Source organism: Scyliorhinus canicula, chromosome 15 (genome assembly GCF_902713615.1).
Source record: "Scyliorhinus canicula chromosome 15, sScyCan1.1, whole genome shotgun sequence".
Lineage (NCBI taxonomy): Eukaryota > Metazoa > Chordata > Chondrichthyes > Carcharhiniformes > Scyliorhinidae > Scyliorhinus > Scyliorhinus canicula.
The window spans coordinates 18679990-18695846 of NC_052160.1; the positions used below are offsets into that span (position 1 = coordinate 18679990).

General features: G+C 45.8%; 2 protein-coding genes across 2 annotated transcripts in view; one reads left to right on the forward strand and one right to left on the reverse strand.

Annotated features, from left to right (window-relative positions):
* The window catches only part of LOC119978445 (protein FAM83G-like), a 40798-nt gene extending 29720 nt beyond the window's left edge, over positions 1–11078 (forward strand). The window contains exon 5 of the mRNA XM_038820094.1: positions 9952–11078. Coding sequence (XP_038676022.1) covers positions 9952–10392 — 441 coding nt within the window. The 3' untranslated portion in view covers positions 10393–11078. The remainder of the gene's footprint in view (positions 1–9951) is intronic.
* slc5a10 (solute carrier family 5 member 10) overlaps positions 1–15857 on the reverse strand; it is a 153772-nt gene that overhangs the window by 90610 nt on the left and 47305 nt on the right. Inside the window, exons 6-8 of the mRNA XM_038820095.1 lie at positions 13045–13125; positions 10553–10758; positions 6415–6550 (exon numbers count right to left, since the gene is read on the reverse strand). Coding sequence (XP_038676023.1) covers positions 6415–6550; positions 10553–10758; positions 13045–13125 — 423 coding nt within the window. The remainder of the gene's footprint in view (positions 1–6414; positions 6551–10552; positions 10759–13044; positions 13126–15857) is intronic.

Here is a 15857-nt window from a genome sequence, read left to right on the forward strand (position 1 = left end):
AACACCTCATCAATTGTAATAATGTATGCAAGCAAGAGATATCTAGACAGCATTGCGATTTTGAGAGCATTGGCCATGAATAGCTAATAATTCACCTACGGCAGGATTCCCACCCCTGCCCCACGCTTGTTTTCCAATGATAGAGGTCACTGGTGGGATTTCCCAGTCGCACTAATGTCTATGCCATTCCGCATGGTTTGCACCCTCCGCCTCCGGATTTGCCTTCAGCGGGACCTGAAGATTCCACTGCTTATTTTTAACACGATGGGTGGGATTTCCTGACCCTTCCCTCTGGCCAGATCTTCCAGTCTCGTCAAAGGCAAACACCCCCCCCCCCCCCCCCCCCCCCCCCCCCCCCCCCCACCTCCACAAACCCGCTGTGGCAGATGGGCTAGATAATCCCATTCTATATATTTTAACAAGGGTCAAGGTTCTAAATGAAAGTGCGCCGGATGCCATTCAACCATCCATCCATCAGAGGAGGTAGACTCATCCAGGAACTTTCAATTATGCAGTGATCACCCGCTGTGACCCAATGTGCATGCTCCACCTCCCAACCTTTCACCATCTAAAGATTTCCCTGATTGTGCAGCCTTTCTCTGAGAGATTCAGTTGATAGGAGACAGCCCTAGAGCCAAAATATCCAAGTGAAAGTGGTGGGGGGGGGGGGGGGGGGTTCTGGAGATAGAGCATGTGTAAGAGCCAGGGGCTGGTTCAGTGCAGCCCTGTGATGTTTGGTGGTGTGGGTGAGTGCTGGGCTGTGTGTTGCCTGGATTCACTTTTTAAAATGTGGTCCTTGCACTAAATGTGACACTCTAAACTTTTTCTGTAACACTGGCACGTTTCCTTTCATTAAGAAATTCGTATCTAGGGAATTCCAGGCCCCGTGGTGCAGAACACCAGCAAGTTGCCTGTAGGAGAGAAGGAGAGGCAAGATTGGGGTTTTGAGAGCTTATAGGAAGGAGTTGAGAAAGGTTGGAGGTTTTGCGGATCACCGGGTAGGTTGGTTCACTATTGTCCTTCAGGGAAGGAAACCGCCACCCTGACTTGGTCTGGCCCACATGTAACTCCAGACCCTTGAATGGCCTAACAAGCCATTTGGTTCAAGGGCAATTAGGGAAGGGCAACAAATGCTAGCCCTGCCACAGACCCTCACCCACATCCCATGGAGTAATTTAAAAAAAAACTCTGGGTTCAAATCCTTCGCTGGGACCTGTTAGGCATTGTCCTGTTCATTTTTTAAAAAATTTTTTTAAAATTTAGAATATCCAATTCATTTTTTCCAATTAAGGGGCAATTTAGCGCGGCCAATCCACCTAACCTGCACATCTTTTGGGTTGTGGGGGTGAAACCCACGCAGACACGGGGAGAATGTGCAAACTCCTCACAGACAGTGACCCAGGGCCGGGATTCGAACCCGGGTCCTCAGCGCCGTAGGCAGCAATGCTAACCACTGTGCCACCGTGCCGCCCGCATTGTCCTGTTCATGACTCAGTTCAACAGATTGATCGTCATGCTGCCAACTCCCCCACAGGGTAAAAAAGAGCGTGTGTAGATACAAATCAAATAAATTGAGAAGCGCAAGGCCTGGGGGAAGGAAAGGGTTCCCCAGTTTCGAGGAAGGAGTAAGTTAAATACAGAATTCTGTTTAAACTCTGGTTTTACTTTGGTTCCACTCCTCCCCCCCACCCCCGGCCCCACTTTTCACATTCATAAACGCCATGAAGCCAACTAGGTTACTAAACGAGATGACAAAATACCTGGCAGGCTTGGTGAATTGCATCTTTTATCCCTGGCTGTTCACTTCAGTTTACCATTTTATAAGTTGCTCGGTGGAAACGGAAGGTGTTTGTTGTTATCTGATGTACTGGCCACAAACCACCTGTCGTCTAATGCAAATTCTGGCAGCTGGTGTATGCAAAATGGACCCATTACCTGGGAGGGGCTTAACAATAAGTAAAGGATTCATCTGTGTCAGCCATGCACCTTAATATTTATTTAATGGCCTACCCTTGATCCAATAACAGAGGAGTGATACTGGTACAGTATGGATATCAGATCCACCGTATGCCCAGTGAATTTTCCGTTGGTAGTACAGCTTCATTTGGAAAATACAGATCTAATTCACTGCAATTTTGCTCAATATCATTAGTGTCAAATGTCACTGTCACCTTTTTAAGGACGTTATCCCTTTAAAGGGTGGTGCATTCACATTATGTCTTTACTTTGGAGGCATCTGTGACTGGGAAACCTTATTTGGCCAATCTTTGGTGGTAGAGGAAGAAAAACAAAAATTCTTCCATTCTTTCAGGCCTGAGATTTATTTATGAAATTAAAGGTGCATTGGGCATGTCGTCAAAATACTTAAGACAGCCTTTACTTGGACGGCACGGTAGCACAATGGTTAGCACTGCTGCCTCACAGCTCCATGGTCCTGGGTTCAATTTCAGCCTCGGGCGTTTGTACTTTCTCCCCGTGTCGGCGTGGGTTTCCTCCGGGTGCTCCGGTTTCCTCCCACAGTCCAAAGATGTGCAGGTTAGGTGGATTGGCCACGCTAAATTGCCCCTTAGTGTCCAAAAGTTTAGGTGGGGTTACTGGGTTACGGGGGTGGGGTGGAGGCTTAAGTCGTAGACTCGATGGGCTGAATGGCCTCCTTCTGCACTGTTAACTATACTGGCTCTTCTGTTTTTAACAAGAGCAAGAAAAAGTTCCGCATTACAATTTATTGCAAATCAAAAACAGCATACTTCCCTAAAAAAACTGAAATGACAAAAGAAAGCTCCTGAGTATAGTTCTACAATCACCATCATGATAGCCTGTCCTAGTCCTTTAGCCCATGGTACGTTTTAACAAGAAATGAAGTTGAAAATTTGAATGTGATTTTTGACCATTACCCTGTTGTGTTATGCTGCTTCGTGTAGCATAAGCTGCTTCCTTGATGTATGCTTTGACAAAGGAAGCTCCAGACTATGAAATGAGTTCAACTTGTTTATTGAACTATTAACACAGTTCTTAAATGAGTTTGACTCTCTGCTAATCTAGCTGCAGTAACTCAGTCTATCTTTCCCAGCCTGCTCTAGGCCACGTGCTTGGTGTGATGCTGTTGATCAACCCTGATGTACTCTCTAGATGTCTGTCTGTGGAAAGAGGCAGAGCATGTGTGCCCTGTCCTTTTATATGAGTTGTGAAGTGCCCCCTTGTGGTAATGCCACCTCTGGGTGTCCTGATTACTCATTGGTTGTGTCCTGTTGTAATGACCCATTGGCTGAATGTCTGCATGTCATGACATCTCTGGTGTTCCCTCTAGTGGTTACTTAGTTGTAGTAATTTTACACATTAACCCCTTGTGTATATACAGTGATGCATATCACCACATAGCCTTCCCCGCTTGCAAAATTGTTTAATGACAGACCCAAACTAATTTCCTATAGTTGTTTTTGCACTCTGATAGGCCCTTACCTACATTGCTAAATGTGCACTTTAACTATTGTGTTAATGTGGAAAGAAATCCTGTCGAGCGAAGCAATGAATTAATTATTAACAGCATCATGCATTTATGCAGTGCCTGTGACATATATAAAATGGCCAAGTGCTACACCAGAGTGTGGTGAGTCATACCTTTCACTGATTCATTCAAATGTATTTGCAACTGATGTAACATTTATGGCCGTTACAAAATGTGTCAATTAGCTAGGGTAGGATATCACTAAATATCTTACTGAGGTTACAATATATAGTGTCACGGTGACATCTATAACACTGGCATAAAGTGACTAAGACTGAAAATGCTGCAGGCAGACACCACTGACTGACACCACCAACTTCACAGGTTACAACAATGTCCCTCCAACAGTGCATATTTGATTTAACAACAAGGGTTAAAGGAGATTGACTAGGTTGGGATTGTTCTCACTGGGGTTCAGAAGAATGAGGGGGATCTCAAAGAGACTTATAAAATTCTAATATGACTACACAGGGTAGATGCACGAAGATGTTAATGATAGGTGTGTCCAGAACCAGGGGTCACAGGGTAAACCATTTTGGACAGAGATGAGGAGACATTTCTTCAAAGAGTGGTGAGCCTGTGGAATTCAGTACCGTAGGAAGTAGTTGATGCGAAATCATTGAATATATTGAAGAGGCGGCTAGATATAGCACTCGGGGAGAATGGGATCAAAGTCTATGGGGAGAAAGCAGGATTAGGCTATTGAGTTGGATGACCAGCTATGATCGAGATGAATGGCGGAGCAGGCTCGAAGGGCCAAAAGGCCTCCTCCTGCTCCTGTCTTCCATATATCTATGTATCTAAGGGACAGGAAAAGACCAGTTAGAATTTAGCTCCCTCTACAGGGGATCTGTGCACACAGCAAACAGCAAGGATGCTTCTCAACCAATCAGATTGAAGAATCCTCACTGAGCCCGCAGACAGCAAAGCAGGAAGTAAAAAATGCTGGGAGTATAAATTACACTTAAATCATTGCACAGGAATGGAGATAAAGACTGGGACATGAACATGTGATTGAAGGGGAAAAATTCAACAGGAAAACAGAAAGAAATTCTCACTTATGGGTCATTAAATGCTCAGTTATGCCTGATTCTACAAGCTCTTACCGTTCCAGCCATCTTTATCATCAATCACAGAATGATAGAATCTCTACAGTGTAGAAGGAGGCCATTCGGCCCATTGAGTCTGCACTGACTCTCCGTAAGAGCACCCCCACTCCATCCCCATAACCCCACCTAACCTTTGGATACTAAGAGGTAAATTAGCTTAGAGGAAGAACAGTGGGCCATTACCTTAAATTCATAGCATAATATTGATTACTGTGCAGAATCCAACTGCAAATAAATTAGTACTATGCACACAGAATTCCTACAGTGGTGAAGGAGACCATTCAGCCCATTGAGTCTGCACGGACCCTCTGAACGAGCATCCTACTTCCCGGCCCTATCCCCATAACCCCACCTACCTTGCACATCATTGGACACTAAGGAGCAATTTTGCATGGTCAGTCCACCTAGCCTGCACTTCTTTTGGACTGTGGGAGGAAACCGGAGCACCAGGAGAAAACCCATACAGACAGGGGGAGAAAGTGCAAACTCCATACAAACAGTAACCCAAGGCCGGGATTGAACCCAGGTTTCTGGCGCATGAGGCAGTTGTGCTAACCACTGTGCCACCGGGCTGCCCTTGTGCCACCGTGCCGTCCACATCACTGACAGTAACTTCCAAACTTCCTTGTTGAACTGTGCAAGTGGGGGAATCAGAAATTATTGTCAGTTTTATCCAGATACTGACAGTTTTGCCATTCTTCGTATTAGTAAAGTCCAGGTCATTATCTACCCTCCCCACAGCACCTGAAAGCCAGCTGATATCCTGGGAGCGATGAGAAGCAGATCAAAACCCAGGGCAATCTGGGAAGACCAATTTGGACAAATTCTCTCCAACCCCTTTCAGTCCAGGAGATCACTTCTGGCATTGAATTGCCTAATGTACCTACTTGTGTATCAGTTAGTGTCCAACCCAAGTAGCTCTTATCAATGAAAAAGAGTGGTTCTTGCTAAACAGGTCCAGACTGTACCAGGGTCCCAGTGCAGCCATCATCCACCCCTGGTACCTCAGTAGAAACCCCTGATGCACCTGTGGAAAGACTCAAACAATGGTGCACATTACCAAGGAGGGTCCCTTCTACAGACGTAAGTGGCAAACTAATAACCTGAAGCTCAATGAGGTTATCACTTGGCTGCAGGGATTTACATTCACTATATAAACAAATAAATAAAAGGAAAGACTTGTACTTACTTGGAGTGTTTCGTGACCTCAGGACGTCCCAAATGCTTTGCAGCCAATGAGGTTCTTTCGAAGTGTAGTCACTGCTCCAATGCAGTAGCCAGTTTATGCATAGCAAGATCCCACAAACCCCAGCATGGTAAGGACCGGAGTACCCGATCTGTTTTTGTGATGACAATTGAGGGGCAAAGGTTGACCAAAACACCGGGGATAAACCCATCAGCCCTTCTTCACAATAGTGCTCTGGGATCTTATGCACCCACCGGATGGTGGATTCTCCAATGGTGGGGTGGGGAAGCCATTCAAGACATCATAGACCACGGGGGCACCAGAAGATCCCCCCGGTGGCCGATGGCGTGACGCCTCCGCTGCCAGATAACATGCTACCTGGGGGGGGGGGGGGGGGGGGGGGGGGGGGGGGGGGGGGGGGGGGATCCTGGCTTCTGGCTTTTTACGTTCTTTATGAATGATCATGTTTGCTGTTCAATGAGATGTGACTTGAGACGGAATGTCATTAGCACGTATACGCAAATGCAAAAATTATGACGCCATTGTTACAATTTCTTTTGGAAAAGGCTCGAGCAAACGAGTCTCGCGAGAAATGATAGTTAGAACTCTATTACCTGGATAGAGAGCACGACTGATCATCCCAGGCATTATAATGAAAATCATAGGCAGCATTTTGAGGTAGCTTGCCAGTATAGAGCCTCCCTTTGCATGGCTCAGATTCTTTGCAGATAGTGAACGTTGCACAATAACCTGAAAAATCAAAAGTATTTTCCATCAGTTAATATACAGCTGGGAACAGGAGTAGGCCATTCAGCCCATCGAGCCTGTTCTGCCATTCAATTAGTTCATGGCCTTATCTGCAAATTGACTGATTTCTGGGATGGAACGACATATGGGGAGAGACTGAGTCGGTTAGGACTGTATTCGCTGGAGTCAAGTAGAATGAGGGGGGAATCTCATAGAAACCTATAACATTTTAACAACTGGAGACAGTAAATATAAGAAGGATGTTCCCGATGGTGGGTGTGTTCAGAACCAGGGGTGACAGTCTGAGGAATACGGGGCAGACCATTTAGGACAGAAATGAGGAGAAACATCTTCACCCAGAGAGCGGTCGGCCTGTGGAGTTCGCTACCACAGAAAGAAGTTGAGGCCAAAACATTATGCTTTCAACAAGCAGTGAGATATAACACTTGGGGTGAAGGGAATCAAAGGATATTGGGAGGAAAGGCAGGATCAGGCTATTGGACTGGCTGATCAGCCATGATAATGCATGGCAAAGCAAGCTCGAAGGGCCGAATGGCTTCCTCCTGCTCCTATTTTCTATGTAAATTAACTCCACATACCTGTTTGGTTCTGTGTCCCTTCATACTCTAACCAACAAATTTCCTCCAATCAACCACGCGTTTGCGTGGGTTTCCCCCGGGTGCTCCCGGTTTCCTCCCACAGTCCAAAGATGTGCAGGTTCGGTGGATTGGCCATGATAAATTGCCCTTAGTGTTCAAAAAAAGGTTGGGTGGGGTGCTCTTTCCAAAGGCCGGTGCAGACACGATGGGCCGAATGGCCTCCTTCTGCACTGTAAATTCTATTAACCCGATCAAATTGTTTTTCCACGATAAACATCTCAATTAGACCAACATTAACTTTACACACCCAATGGAATACACATCTAGTCTATGCAATCAGTCCCTTTTTAGCCCCAACATCGTTATGGTGAAGCTGTCCGGCTTTAGGAGGTTAAATAATTCCAAAGGTTCTGCACCACCCAATATGAGTATATTTTCAGATAATACTAATTGTATTTTGATGGATTTGGATCGGATGGGGAGAAGGAGCGCCATGCCAGGAGGGCATGTGACCAGGGGACACCAATTCAAGTATAAACAAAAGGCCAGAGAGGAGATGAGGAGTGAGCATTATACTCAGCAAATTGTGATCATGGGGAATGTACTGCCTCAGTACAGGTGGAGCAGACTTGATGGGCCGAATGGCCTACTTCTTCTCCCACATTTTATGGTCTTAAAGGGTGGTGGAAGCAAATTCCAAAATAACATTTCTAAAGGGAACTGAATCTGTATTTCAAAAGGGGACAAAAATTACAGGAAGAAGGGGCAAGAATAGGGACAAGCGGGACTCATTCCCGTACCAGCCTCCCCGGACAGGCGCCGGAATGTGGCGACTAGGGGCTTTTCACAGTAACTTCATTGAAGCCTACTTGTGACAATAAGCGATTTTCATTTCATTTTTTCATTTTCATTTTGAATAACTCTTTCAGAGTGCTAGCACAGACATGATGGGCCAAATGGCCTGCTTCTCTGCTGCATGACTCTTATGGCTTTTACGGTAAGTGAAAATTAATATTTTTCCAGGAAGGAACTTTCTGTTTAAGGTGAAATGATTTTAAATCCTTTGCTCCATCTGTGCTTATAGGTTTATTGCACCCTACAGGCGGGACTACATGCTCAGGTCTGTTTAATTTTAGCTCAGTGGTTAACACTGCTGCCTCACAGCGCTGAGGATCCTGTTTCAAACCCGGCCCCTGGTCACTGTCCGTGTGGAGTTTGCACATTCTTCCCGTGTCTGCGTGGGTCTCACCCCCACAACCCAAAAAGATGTACAGGTTAGGTGCTAAATTGCCCCTCAATAAAATAAAAAGAAGAAAAAAAGGTCTGTTTAATTTTGAAATTAATGGCAGAGAGGCAGTTAATATGTATCGAGTTTCTAATCTACTTTCTGCTTCAGGTTTCAACAAACAGGAAAACTGCAATAATGTTCCTTATGACGGTTAAAAACTGAACAGGTGATCTTAAATGGTTTCCTAGGTTTCAAAAACGGCATTAAGACACCCTTTTCAGCGACACTGTGATTAACCCCCAACTGCGCACTATAAGCTGTGACCTTCTGATTCTTTGATAATGAACGTGTCAGTAAAATGAGATAAAATCCAGAAAATTAACTTAATTCTTAACTTGCTGCCCAATCATCACTGAGAGTTTCTGAGAATCTTGCGTTTTTTTCCATTATCGGTTCAATTCAATTGAATCATTCGTGTCATGTGAGGACAGCAACATTGTTTGGGCCACAACATTTTTCTAACCACGAGCGTTCATATTTAAAGAAAAAGCAATGTGGTTGGATTGAGAGTTCACTTTCGGCGGGTTATTAAGTCAAATAATATTTGACGTTATTCATGAAGGCCCCATCTTCTCAACCTTGACCTCTCACCTGAGGTGTGGTGATCCTCGGGTTAAACCACCACCAATCAGCTCTCCCCCTCAAAGGGGAAAGCAGCCTATGGTCATCTGGGATTATGGCGACTTTATCTTTAAGTCAAACAACCAATGCTTTCTTTGTTAAAATAAAGTAGAAATTCAGCCCCACAGAGTCTGGAGGCTGGGGCAATTGAAGATTTCAAGGGTGAGGTTAATAGATTTTTAACGGGCAAGATCAGGGATATGAAACGAGGTGAGAAAATGAAATTAAAGTGCAGATCTGCCATGATCCTATTGAATGGGGGGAGCAGCCTCGAAGGGCCAAATGGCCTCCTCCTATTTCTAATGTTAATTGTGTCAGCAAGAGTTATCACTCTCTGGAACTGAACAAAAGTGTTCTCAGATTTGAACAGGACTGAACGGATAGGTGGGGAGGAAAACATGACAGGAAGGACTGGCATTTATAATGTCTCTTCAATATTGAAAATACCTCAGGAGAGAGGAAATATGGGCGGGATTCTTCGGCCGTGCCGGTCAGCGATCGGAAATTCCCGCCCAAGGTCAACGGACCTTTACATGGTCCCCATCCCGTCCGCGGCGATCTTACGGCGGGCGCAGGCAGAAAAAAGTTCAGGGAGGGAGTTCTCGAGAATAGGGTTGAGGTTGGGGAGGAGGGGTTGGAGTGGTTATAAATGGGGAAAATGGAAAAGCTGGAATAGTTGTTCAATGCGTGGTAACACTGGAACTTGACTACTCACGTACCAGGTTTGTTTGTGTTATAGGCGTACCTAAGAAAGTAAGCTCAAGTACACAGATATCCAACCACCTCATTTGACATCAATAGGGTGTTCAAAATAAATGTAAAGCCAGACGAACTGCAGCAACTTTGCTTTTAAAACTATTCAACTAACCCATCCAAATTCTCTTTCTTTGTTGCAGAGGAACAGATATGCTATTCCCACAAATATGGCATCCTCCGCGTTTAGGCCAGCTGTGGACCCTTGGAGTGTTCATCCCCTCCAGAACGTTTCAAGGAGCCCCGATCTGAACAAAAGCAGAAGACTGATGCCCAAACCCACGGACCTCCCAGGCGCATGGATGCCGCACACAAATTACCAAAAGGCCGCGCCGCGTTTGCCGGTGACGAAATTCCACGAACCAAGGGGAGATTTCACAGCAAGGCCGGCGATGGCAGAGTCCAAAATGTACAGTAACTACAGTGGGATCTCCACGGAAGCGGACATTTCTTCGAGTAGCACAGCCACTCCTTTGGGACTCTCGTACACCAAACTGACGATGCACAAGAACTTAAAGATGAAGCTGCCGATTAACAGAGTGGTAGAAATTTCAGACTCCACCCCAAAAGCATTCACCAAATGATGTGAATTGAGGAAACAGTCTCGGAACTAAAAACAATTAAGCTGTGGACTTTGGGATAGATTCAAGTATTTAAAAGAAATGCTATATCTGGCGCTATATATAGGTATATACTGTATATAAAAGGAGAAAATGAATGTAAGGTGAAGTATGTTTACATTACCTGATCTGTGCACCAATACCATGTTGCCAGTATGCTCAATCCAAAGATCATGCCTGTCCATGGGAGATCTCCATTCACTGGATCGCGAAACAGATGCATGGCATCCGCCCTGGGGAGATGGCATGTTGTATTGGGAATAATCTTTTTTGGAACTGCCTTTAGGTATACACTTTCCAGGTTGTGGTATCCGCCGATCTTATTAAAAGCTACAGGAGTGATGTAAATAAGATTTTTTTTAAATAAATTAAAAACTATCACGACAGTACAGCTGCTACAGTTGTTTCTTTTTGTCTATTTGGAATGTGTATTAATTTGGTGCAGCCAACCGAGCTCTGCATCTTGTATCAGGAGGTGCTTATGTGAAATAAACCTCTTCTTTCAAAATGGTGCTTGAATACTTTGAATAGGCAATCTATCTGAACTCGTGTCTCCAAAGTTTTATCCGCAACATGATCTCACATTTCTTCTCTGTTTAACTCTTGACTGGAAAACTCTTTAAAAAAATAAATTAATAAATTGAGACAAATGTTTGCAGATCTAGCCTCCTTCTTATCCCTCTCCACCCCACTTCCTCTTTTTAAGAGCATAGGAATAAAATGTTGCCCACATCTAATTGCTCTGAAGAAGGCGGTGTTGAGCCACATTCTTGATTGACTGCTGTCCATGTGATGTAGGGACAGTGCGGTTCGGGAGAGAGATCTCAGACAGTGAAGGAACGGCGATATAAAGTTCCACTTCAGGATGGTATGTGTGAGACTTGAAAGGAAACTTGCAGGTGGCGGTGTTCCCATGCACCTTCTGCTCTTGTTCTTCCAGGTGGCAGAGGTCACGGGTTAGGAAGGTGCTGTCGGAGGACAGCATAGGCAGCACGGTAGCATAGTGGTTAGCACTATGGCTTCACAGTGCCAGGATCCCAGGTTTGATTCCCGGCTTGGGTCACTGTCTGTGCGGAGTCTGTACATTCTCCGTGTCTGCACAGTAGCACAAGTGGATAGCACTGTGGCTTCACAGCGCCAGGGTCCCATATTCGATTCCCCGCTGGGTCACTGTCTGTGCGGAGTCTGCACGTTCTCCCCATGTCTGCGTGGGTTTCCTCCGGGTGCTCCGGTTTCCTCCCCAGTCCAAAGACGTGCTGGTTAGGTGGATTGGCCATGCTAAATTGCCCTTCGTGACCAAAAAAAAGGTCAGGAGGGGTTATTGGGTTACAGGGATAAGGTGGAAGTGAGGACTTTAATAGGTCGATGGGCCAAATGGCCTCCTTCTGCACAATGTATGTTCTATGTTCTGTGCGGGGATTTCCTCCGGGTGCTCCGGTTTCCTTCCACAAGTCCCGAAAGAAGTGCTATTAGGTAATTTGGACATTCTGAATTCTCCCTCTGTGTACCCAAACAGGCGTTGGAATGTGGCGACTAGGGGATTTTCACATTCACTTCATTGCAGTGTTAACGCAAGCCAACTTATGACAATAAAGATTATTATTATTAGGAGCCTTGGCAGATGGCCACTACTTCTCTTGTTACAAGTCTATCCGATACCTTGCTAACTCCAGTACTCACAGTTCAGCCTCTCTGCTTCGCTCCGTCATTCTATTAGATCATGGCTAATCTGTGCCTTAGCTTCCTGCTTTTCTCTAAATCACTTAATACCCTTACCTAATAAAATCTACCAGTCTTCGTCTTGAATGCTCCATTGTGCAAGCATCTACAGCCTTTTGAGGAGGGAGTTTCATATTTCTATCCTTTGTGTGTGGAAAACGTACCCCTTGAATTCACCCCCTGCACAAATGTTAAGATGACGCCCCCTTTTCACGAATGTCCCATTCCAAACAAAAACAGTTTCCCTGGGTGCACCTTATTGGATCGCTTTCATTTTAAACATCTCAATTCAATCACCCGTTGAGATTCCTCATAATTCAGAATTTTGCTGTGAGGGATCAGTCTCCAAGCTCTTTTCTGCACTGCCTTCAGCGTCTGAATATCTCTTGCTTCTTAGCAAAAGGTGAGGACCAACCAGAGCACTGTGGGGTTTGATTACTACCTCACCGATATTTTGCTGTTCTAGTCATGCAGTTCAACATCCCCTTCTGCAAGGTGACTTTTAGTTTTCAGCCTTCAGTGCCGGAATCTCACTCAGTTTCATCTCTCGCTTCCTTCATTCGGCCCCTCGAGCTTGCTTTGCTATTTAAGTCAACCACAGAAGATGTACCTCAATCCCATTTTTGTGCACAATCCTCAGATGCCGTGCACGCACGCGCACACACATGTGCGTACACATAGGCAGGCACTGCAAGGGAAAGGGCACAATGGTTTCAGTTGTCTCCTGACCCTCTCTCTAATATTTGCCATCATCAGGGCGACAACCTACGTCCAGCCCAGCACCCACCCACTTTCACTCAGTGAAGCCAGTACATTCCAGTACACACACCCCCCCCCCCCCCCCCCCCCCCCCCCCCCCGGGCATCATGAGTCTCGTAAGCAGTTTGCCAGCAGTACCTGCAATGGTTAGTATCACCGTTCCGATAATCATGACAACTGTCTGTAGAGTGTCTGTGTAGATAACCGCAGCAAGACCACCTGGAACCAGAACAGAAAGGAATGAAATATAAGGATTCCAGTCATTCGCTTTCTTCATCCCACACCATGGCAACATTCATAGAATTTAGAATCATAGAATTTACAGTGCAGAAGGAGGCCATTCGGCCTTTCCAAGGTCAACACCTCCACCCTATCCCCATAACCCAGTAACCCCACCCAACACTGAGGGCAATTTTGGACACTAAGGGCAATTTATCATGGCCAATCCACCTAACCTGCACATCTTTGGACTGTGGGACGAAACCGGAGCACCCGGAGGAAACCCACGCACAAATAGGGAGGAAGCAGTACCAGCAGTAACATGTCCTCATGCAAAATTAAGAAAAGCTGCACAGTAAGCCAATCAGTATCGAATCACAATAAAACAGCGACTACACTTCAAAACAGCTTCTTTGGTTGTAAAGCAGTTTGGGTTAGGAATAGAGGATTAGAGGCAGCACGGTGGCACAGTGGGTTAGCCCTGTTGCCTCATGGCGCTGAGGTCACAGGTTCGATCCCAGCTCTGGGTCACTGTCCGTGTGGACCTTGTACATTCTCCCCGTGTTTGCGTGGGTTTCGCCCCCACAACCCAAAGATGAGCAGGGTAGGTGGATTGAACACGCTAAATTGCCCTTTAATTAGAAAAAGATTAATTGGGTACTCTAAATTTATTTTTAAAAAAGGAATAGAGGATTAGGTCTTAGTCATGAAAGGCGCTATACAAATGCATGCCTTTCTTTTTGAAGAAGGAAGAATTTGGAAATATTTAGGGTACAGTGGAAAAATGAACTGTATTTACCCCCTATGATGTTGATAATGGGACAGCATGGTGGCACAGCAGTTAGCACTGCTGCCTCACAGCTCCAGGGACCCGGGTTCAATTCCAGCCTCGGGTGACCGTGTGGAGTTTGTACTGCCTCCCCAGGTCTACGTAGGTTTCCTCCCGGTGCTCTGATTTCCTCGCACAGTCCAAAGATGTGCAGGTTTGTGTGGATTGGACATGTTAATTTGCCCCCTTAGTGCCCAAAAGGTTAGGTGCGGTTGCTGGGTTATGGGTATAGGATGGAGGCGTGAGCTTAAGGAGGGTGCTCTTTCCAAGGGCCGGTGCAGATTCGATGGGCCGAATGGCCTCCATCCGCACTGTTGATTCTATGAAGTGCTAAACCGGAACACATGCAATGGTAATGGGTGTTTGCCAGAGAGTCCATTGGCTGTCCCCTACTGGTCAAACCTGGCAATGACAACATCTGACAATAACACAAGCATCTGTGGAGTCCAAAAAGATGGCAATAGCGGGAGTGCAGAACACTGAAGCATCAAACTGTTTGAAGGATACACTGCCCTTTGAAGTTGAAAGCGTTTTTTTCCCAGCTTATCTAAAGCACAGAAGGTGACCATTCAGCCCTACTGTGCCTCTGCTAGTTCTTTCAAAGAGCTATGATTCCACCCTCACCTGTTCTCCTCACCCAGAGCCCTGCCACGTTTTTAAAAGAAAACCTTGCCCACACACATATCACAGCACCTCTGGTAAACAGAATAAATCAATCCTGAGTAACAGGGACGGAGCAACAAATTGTGCTCCGCGTCAGCAAAACGAAAGTGTACCTTTCTGAAAGAGAAAATCAGCAGAGGAGTCTGTTTCAGCATGTTTGTGTGAAAGGTTATCAGGCCATATTGGATAACTGCAACTCAGTGCTGAATGTTTGCTCGGGCCTCAGTAAGGAATGTTAGAAAATAGAACAACTCCCGAGACAGTCAATGTTAACACTGAGCACTCCCAAGTTTGAAATCGGCAGCCGCTGTATTAGGCTCCATTAGCTATGTAAAGATAAAGTGCCTTATCCCTTACGTGAGACAAACATTGCACCAATTGGCATTTTCTACTCCTTCGATCAGATATCCTTGTGCTCTTTGTTCGTTGCTTGTTGCAACGTCATCATTTAATCACCCAATTTAATATTCCATTCAACCCATAGGCTCAGTGAAGGGGGATTGTTGGACCCAGTCTAGATTGTAGTTGACTTCACAGAGAGGGATGGGTCATGTGCTCACCCAATGGCTCTCCCAGCAACATTCTTTTCAGCTCTTTGCTAACACACATATCAGCATTCCTCGAATTCCAATCCACGTGCCAGCATTTGCTGATAAAGGTCAGCACAAATGGAGCTCCCTCTTGCCATAGTCCATTCTTACACGTGCCTGATGCTAATTGATCAGAATGTACACCCCTTGAATCTTTCTGAGTGCTAATTGCGGTGGTACCAGCTTGGGATACAGTAGACAGGAAGAAAGGGGTTTTCCAGCACCGTTCACGGCTTCAGGACATCCCAAAGCACTTCACCCCATTAAAAGACTAGACTAGTAATCCAGAGGCCCAGGTTAATGCGCTGCGACATGGCTGCCAATCCCACCGTGGCAGTTGATGGAATTTAAACTCAATGAATAAAACTGCGAATTGAAAGCATGACCTAAATTTTCGCCACAGGTCTCTCTGTCATGGTGAAAATAGCAGGCAATTCTAAGGCCTGCCCCCCCCCCCCCCCCCCCCCCCGAACATGGTATGTTCCATCTTTGTGGGGGTGGGAATGGAGTTGGGCTGGGGTTCACACTGTGCAGTTCAGGGGTGCAGCTGGCCATTTTAATCATGAGCTGCCTCCACTGAAGTTGGATTTTGGTAGGCCGAGAGTGTGAAACCCAGACGGTGCGGATGATAGCAGGGGAGAGGAGGTCTG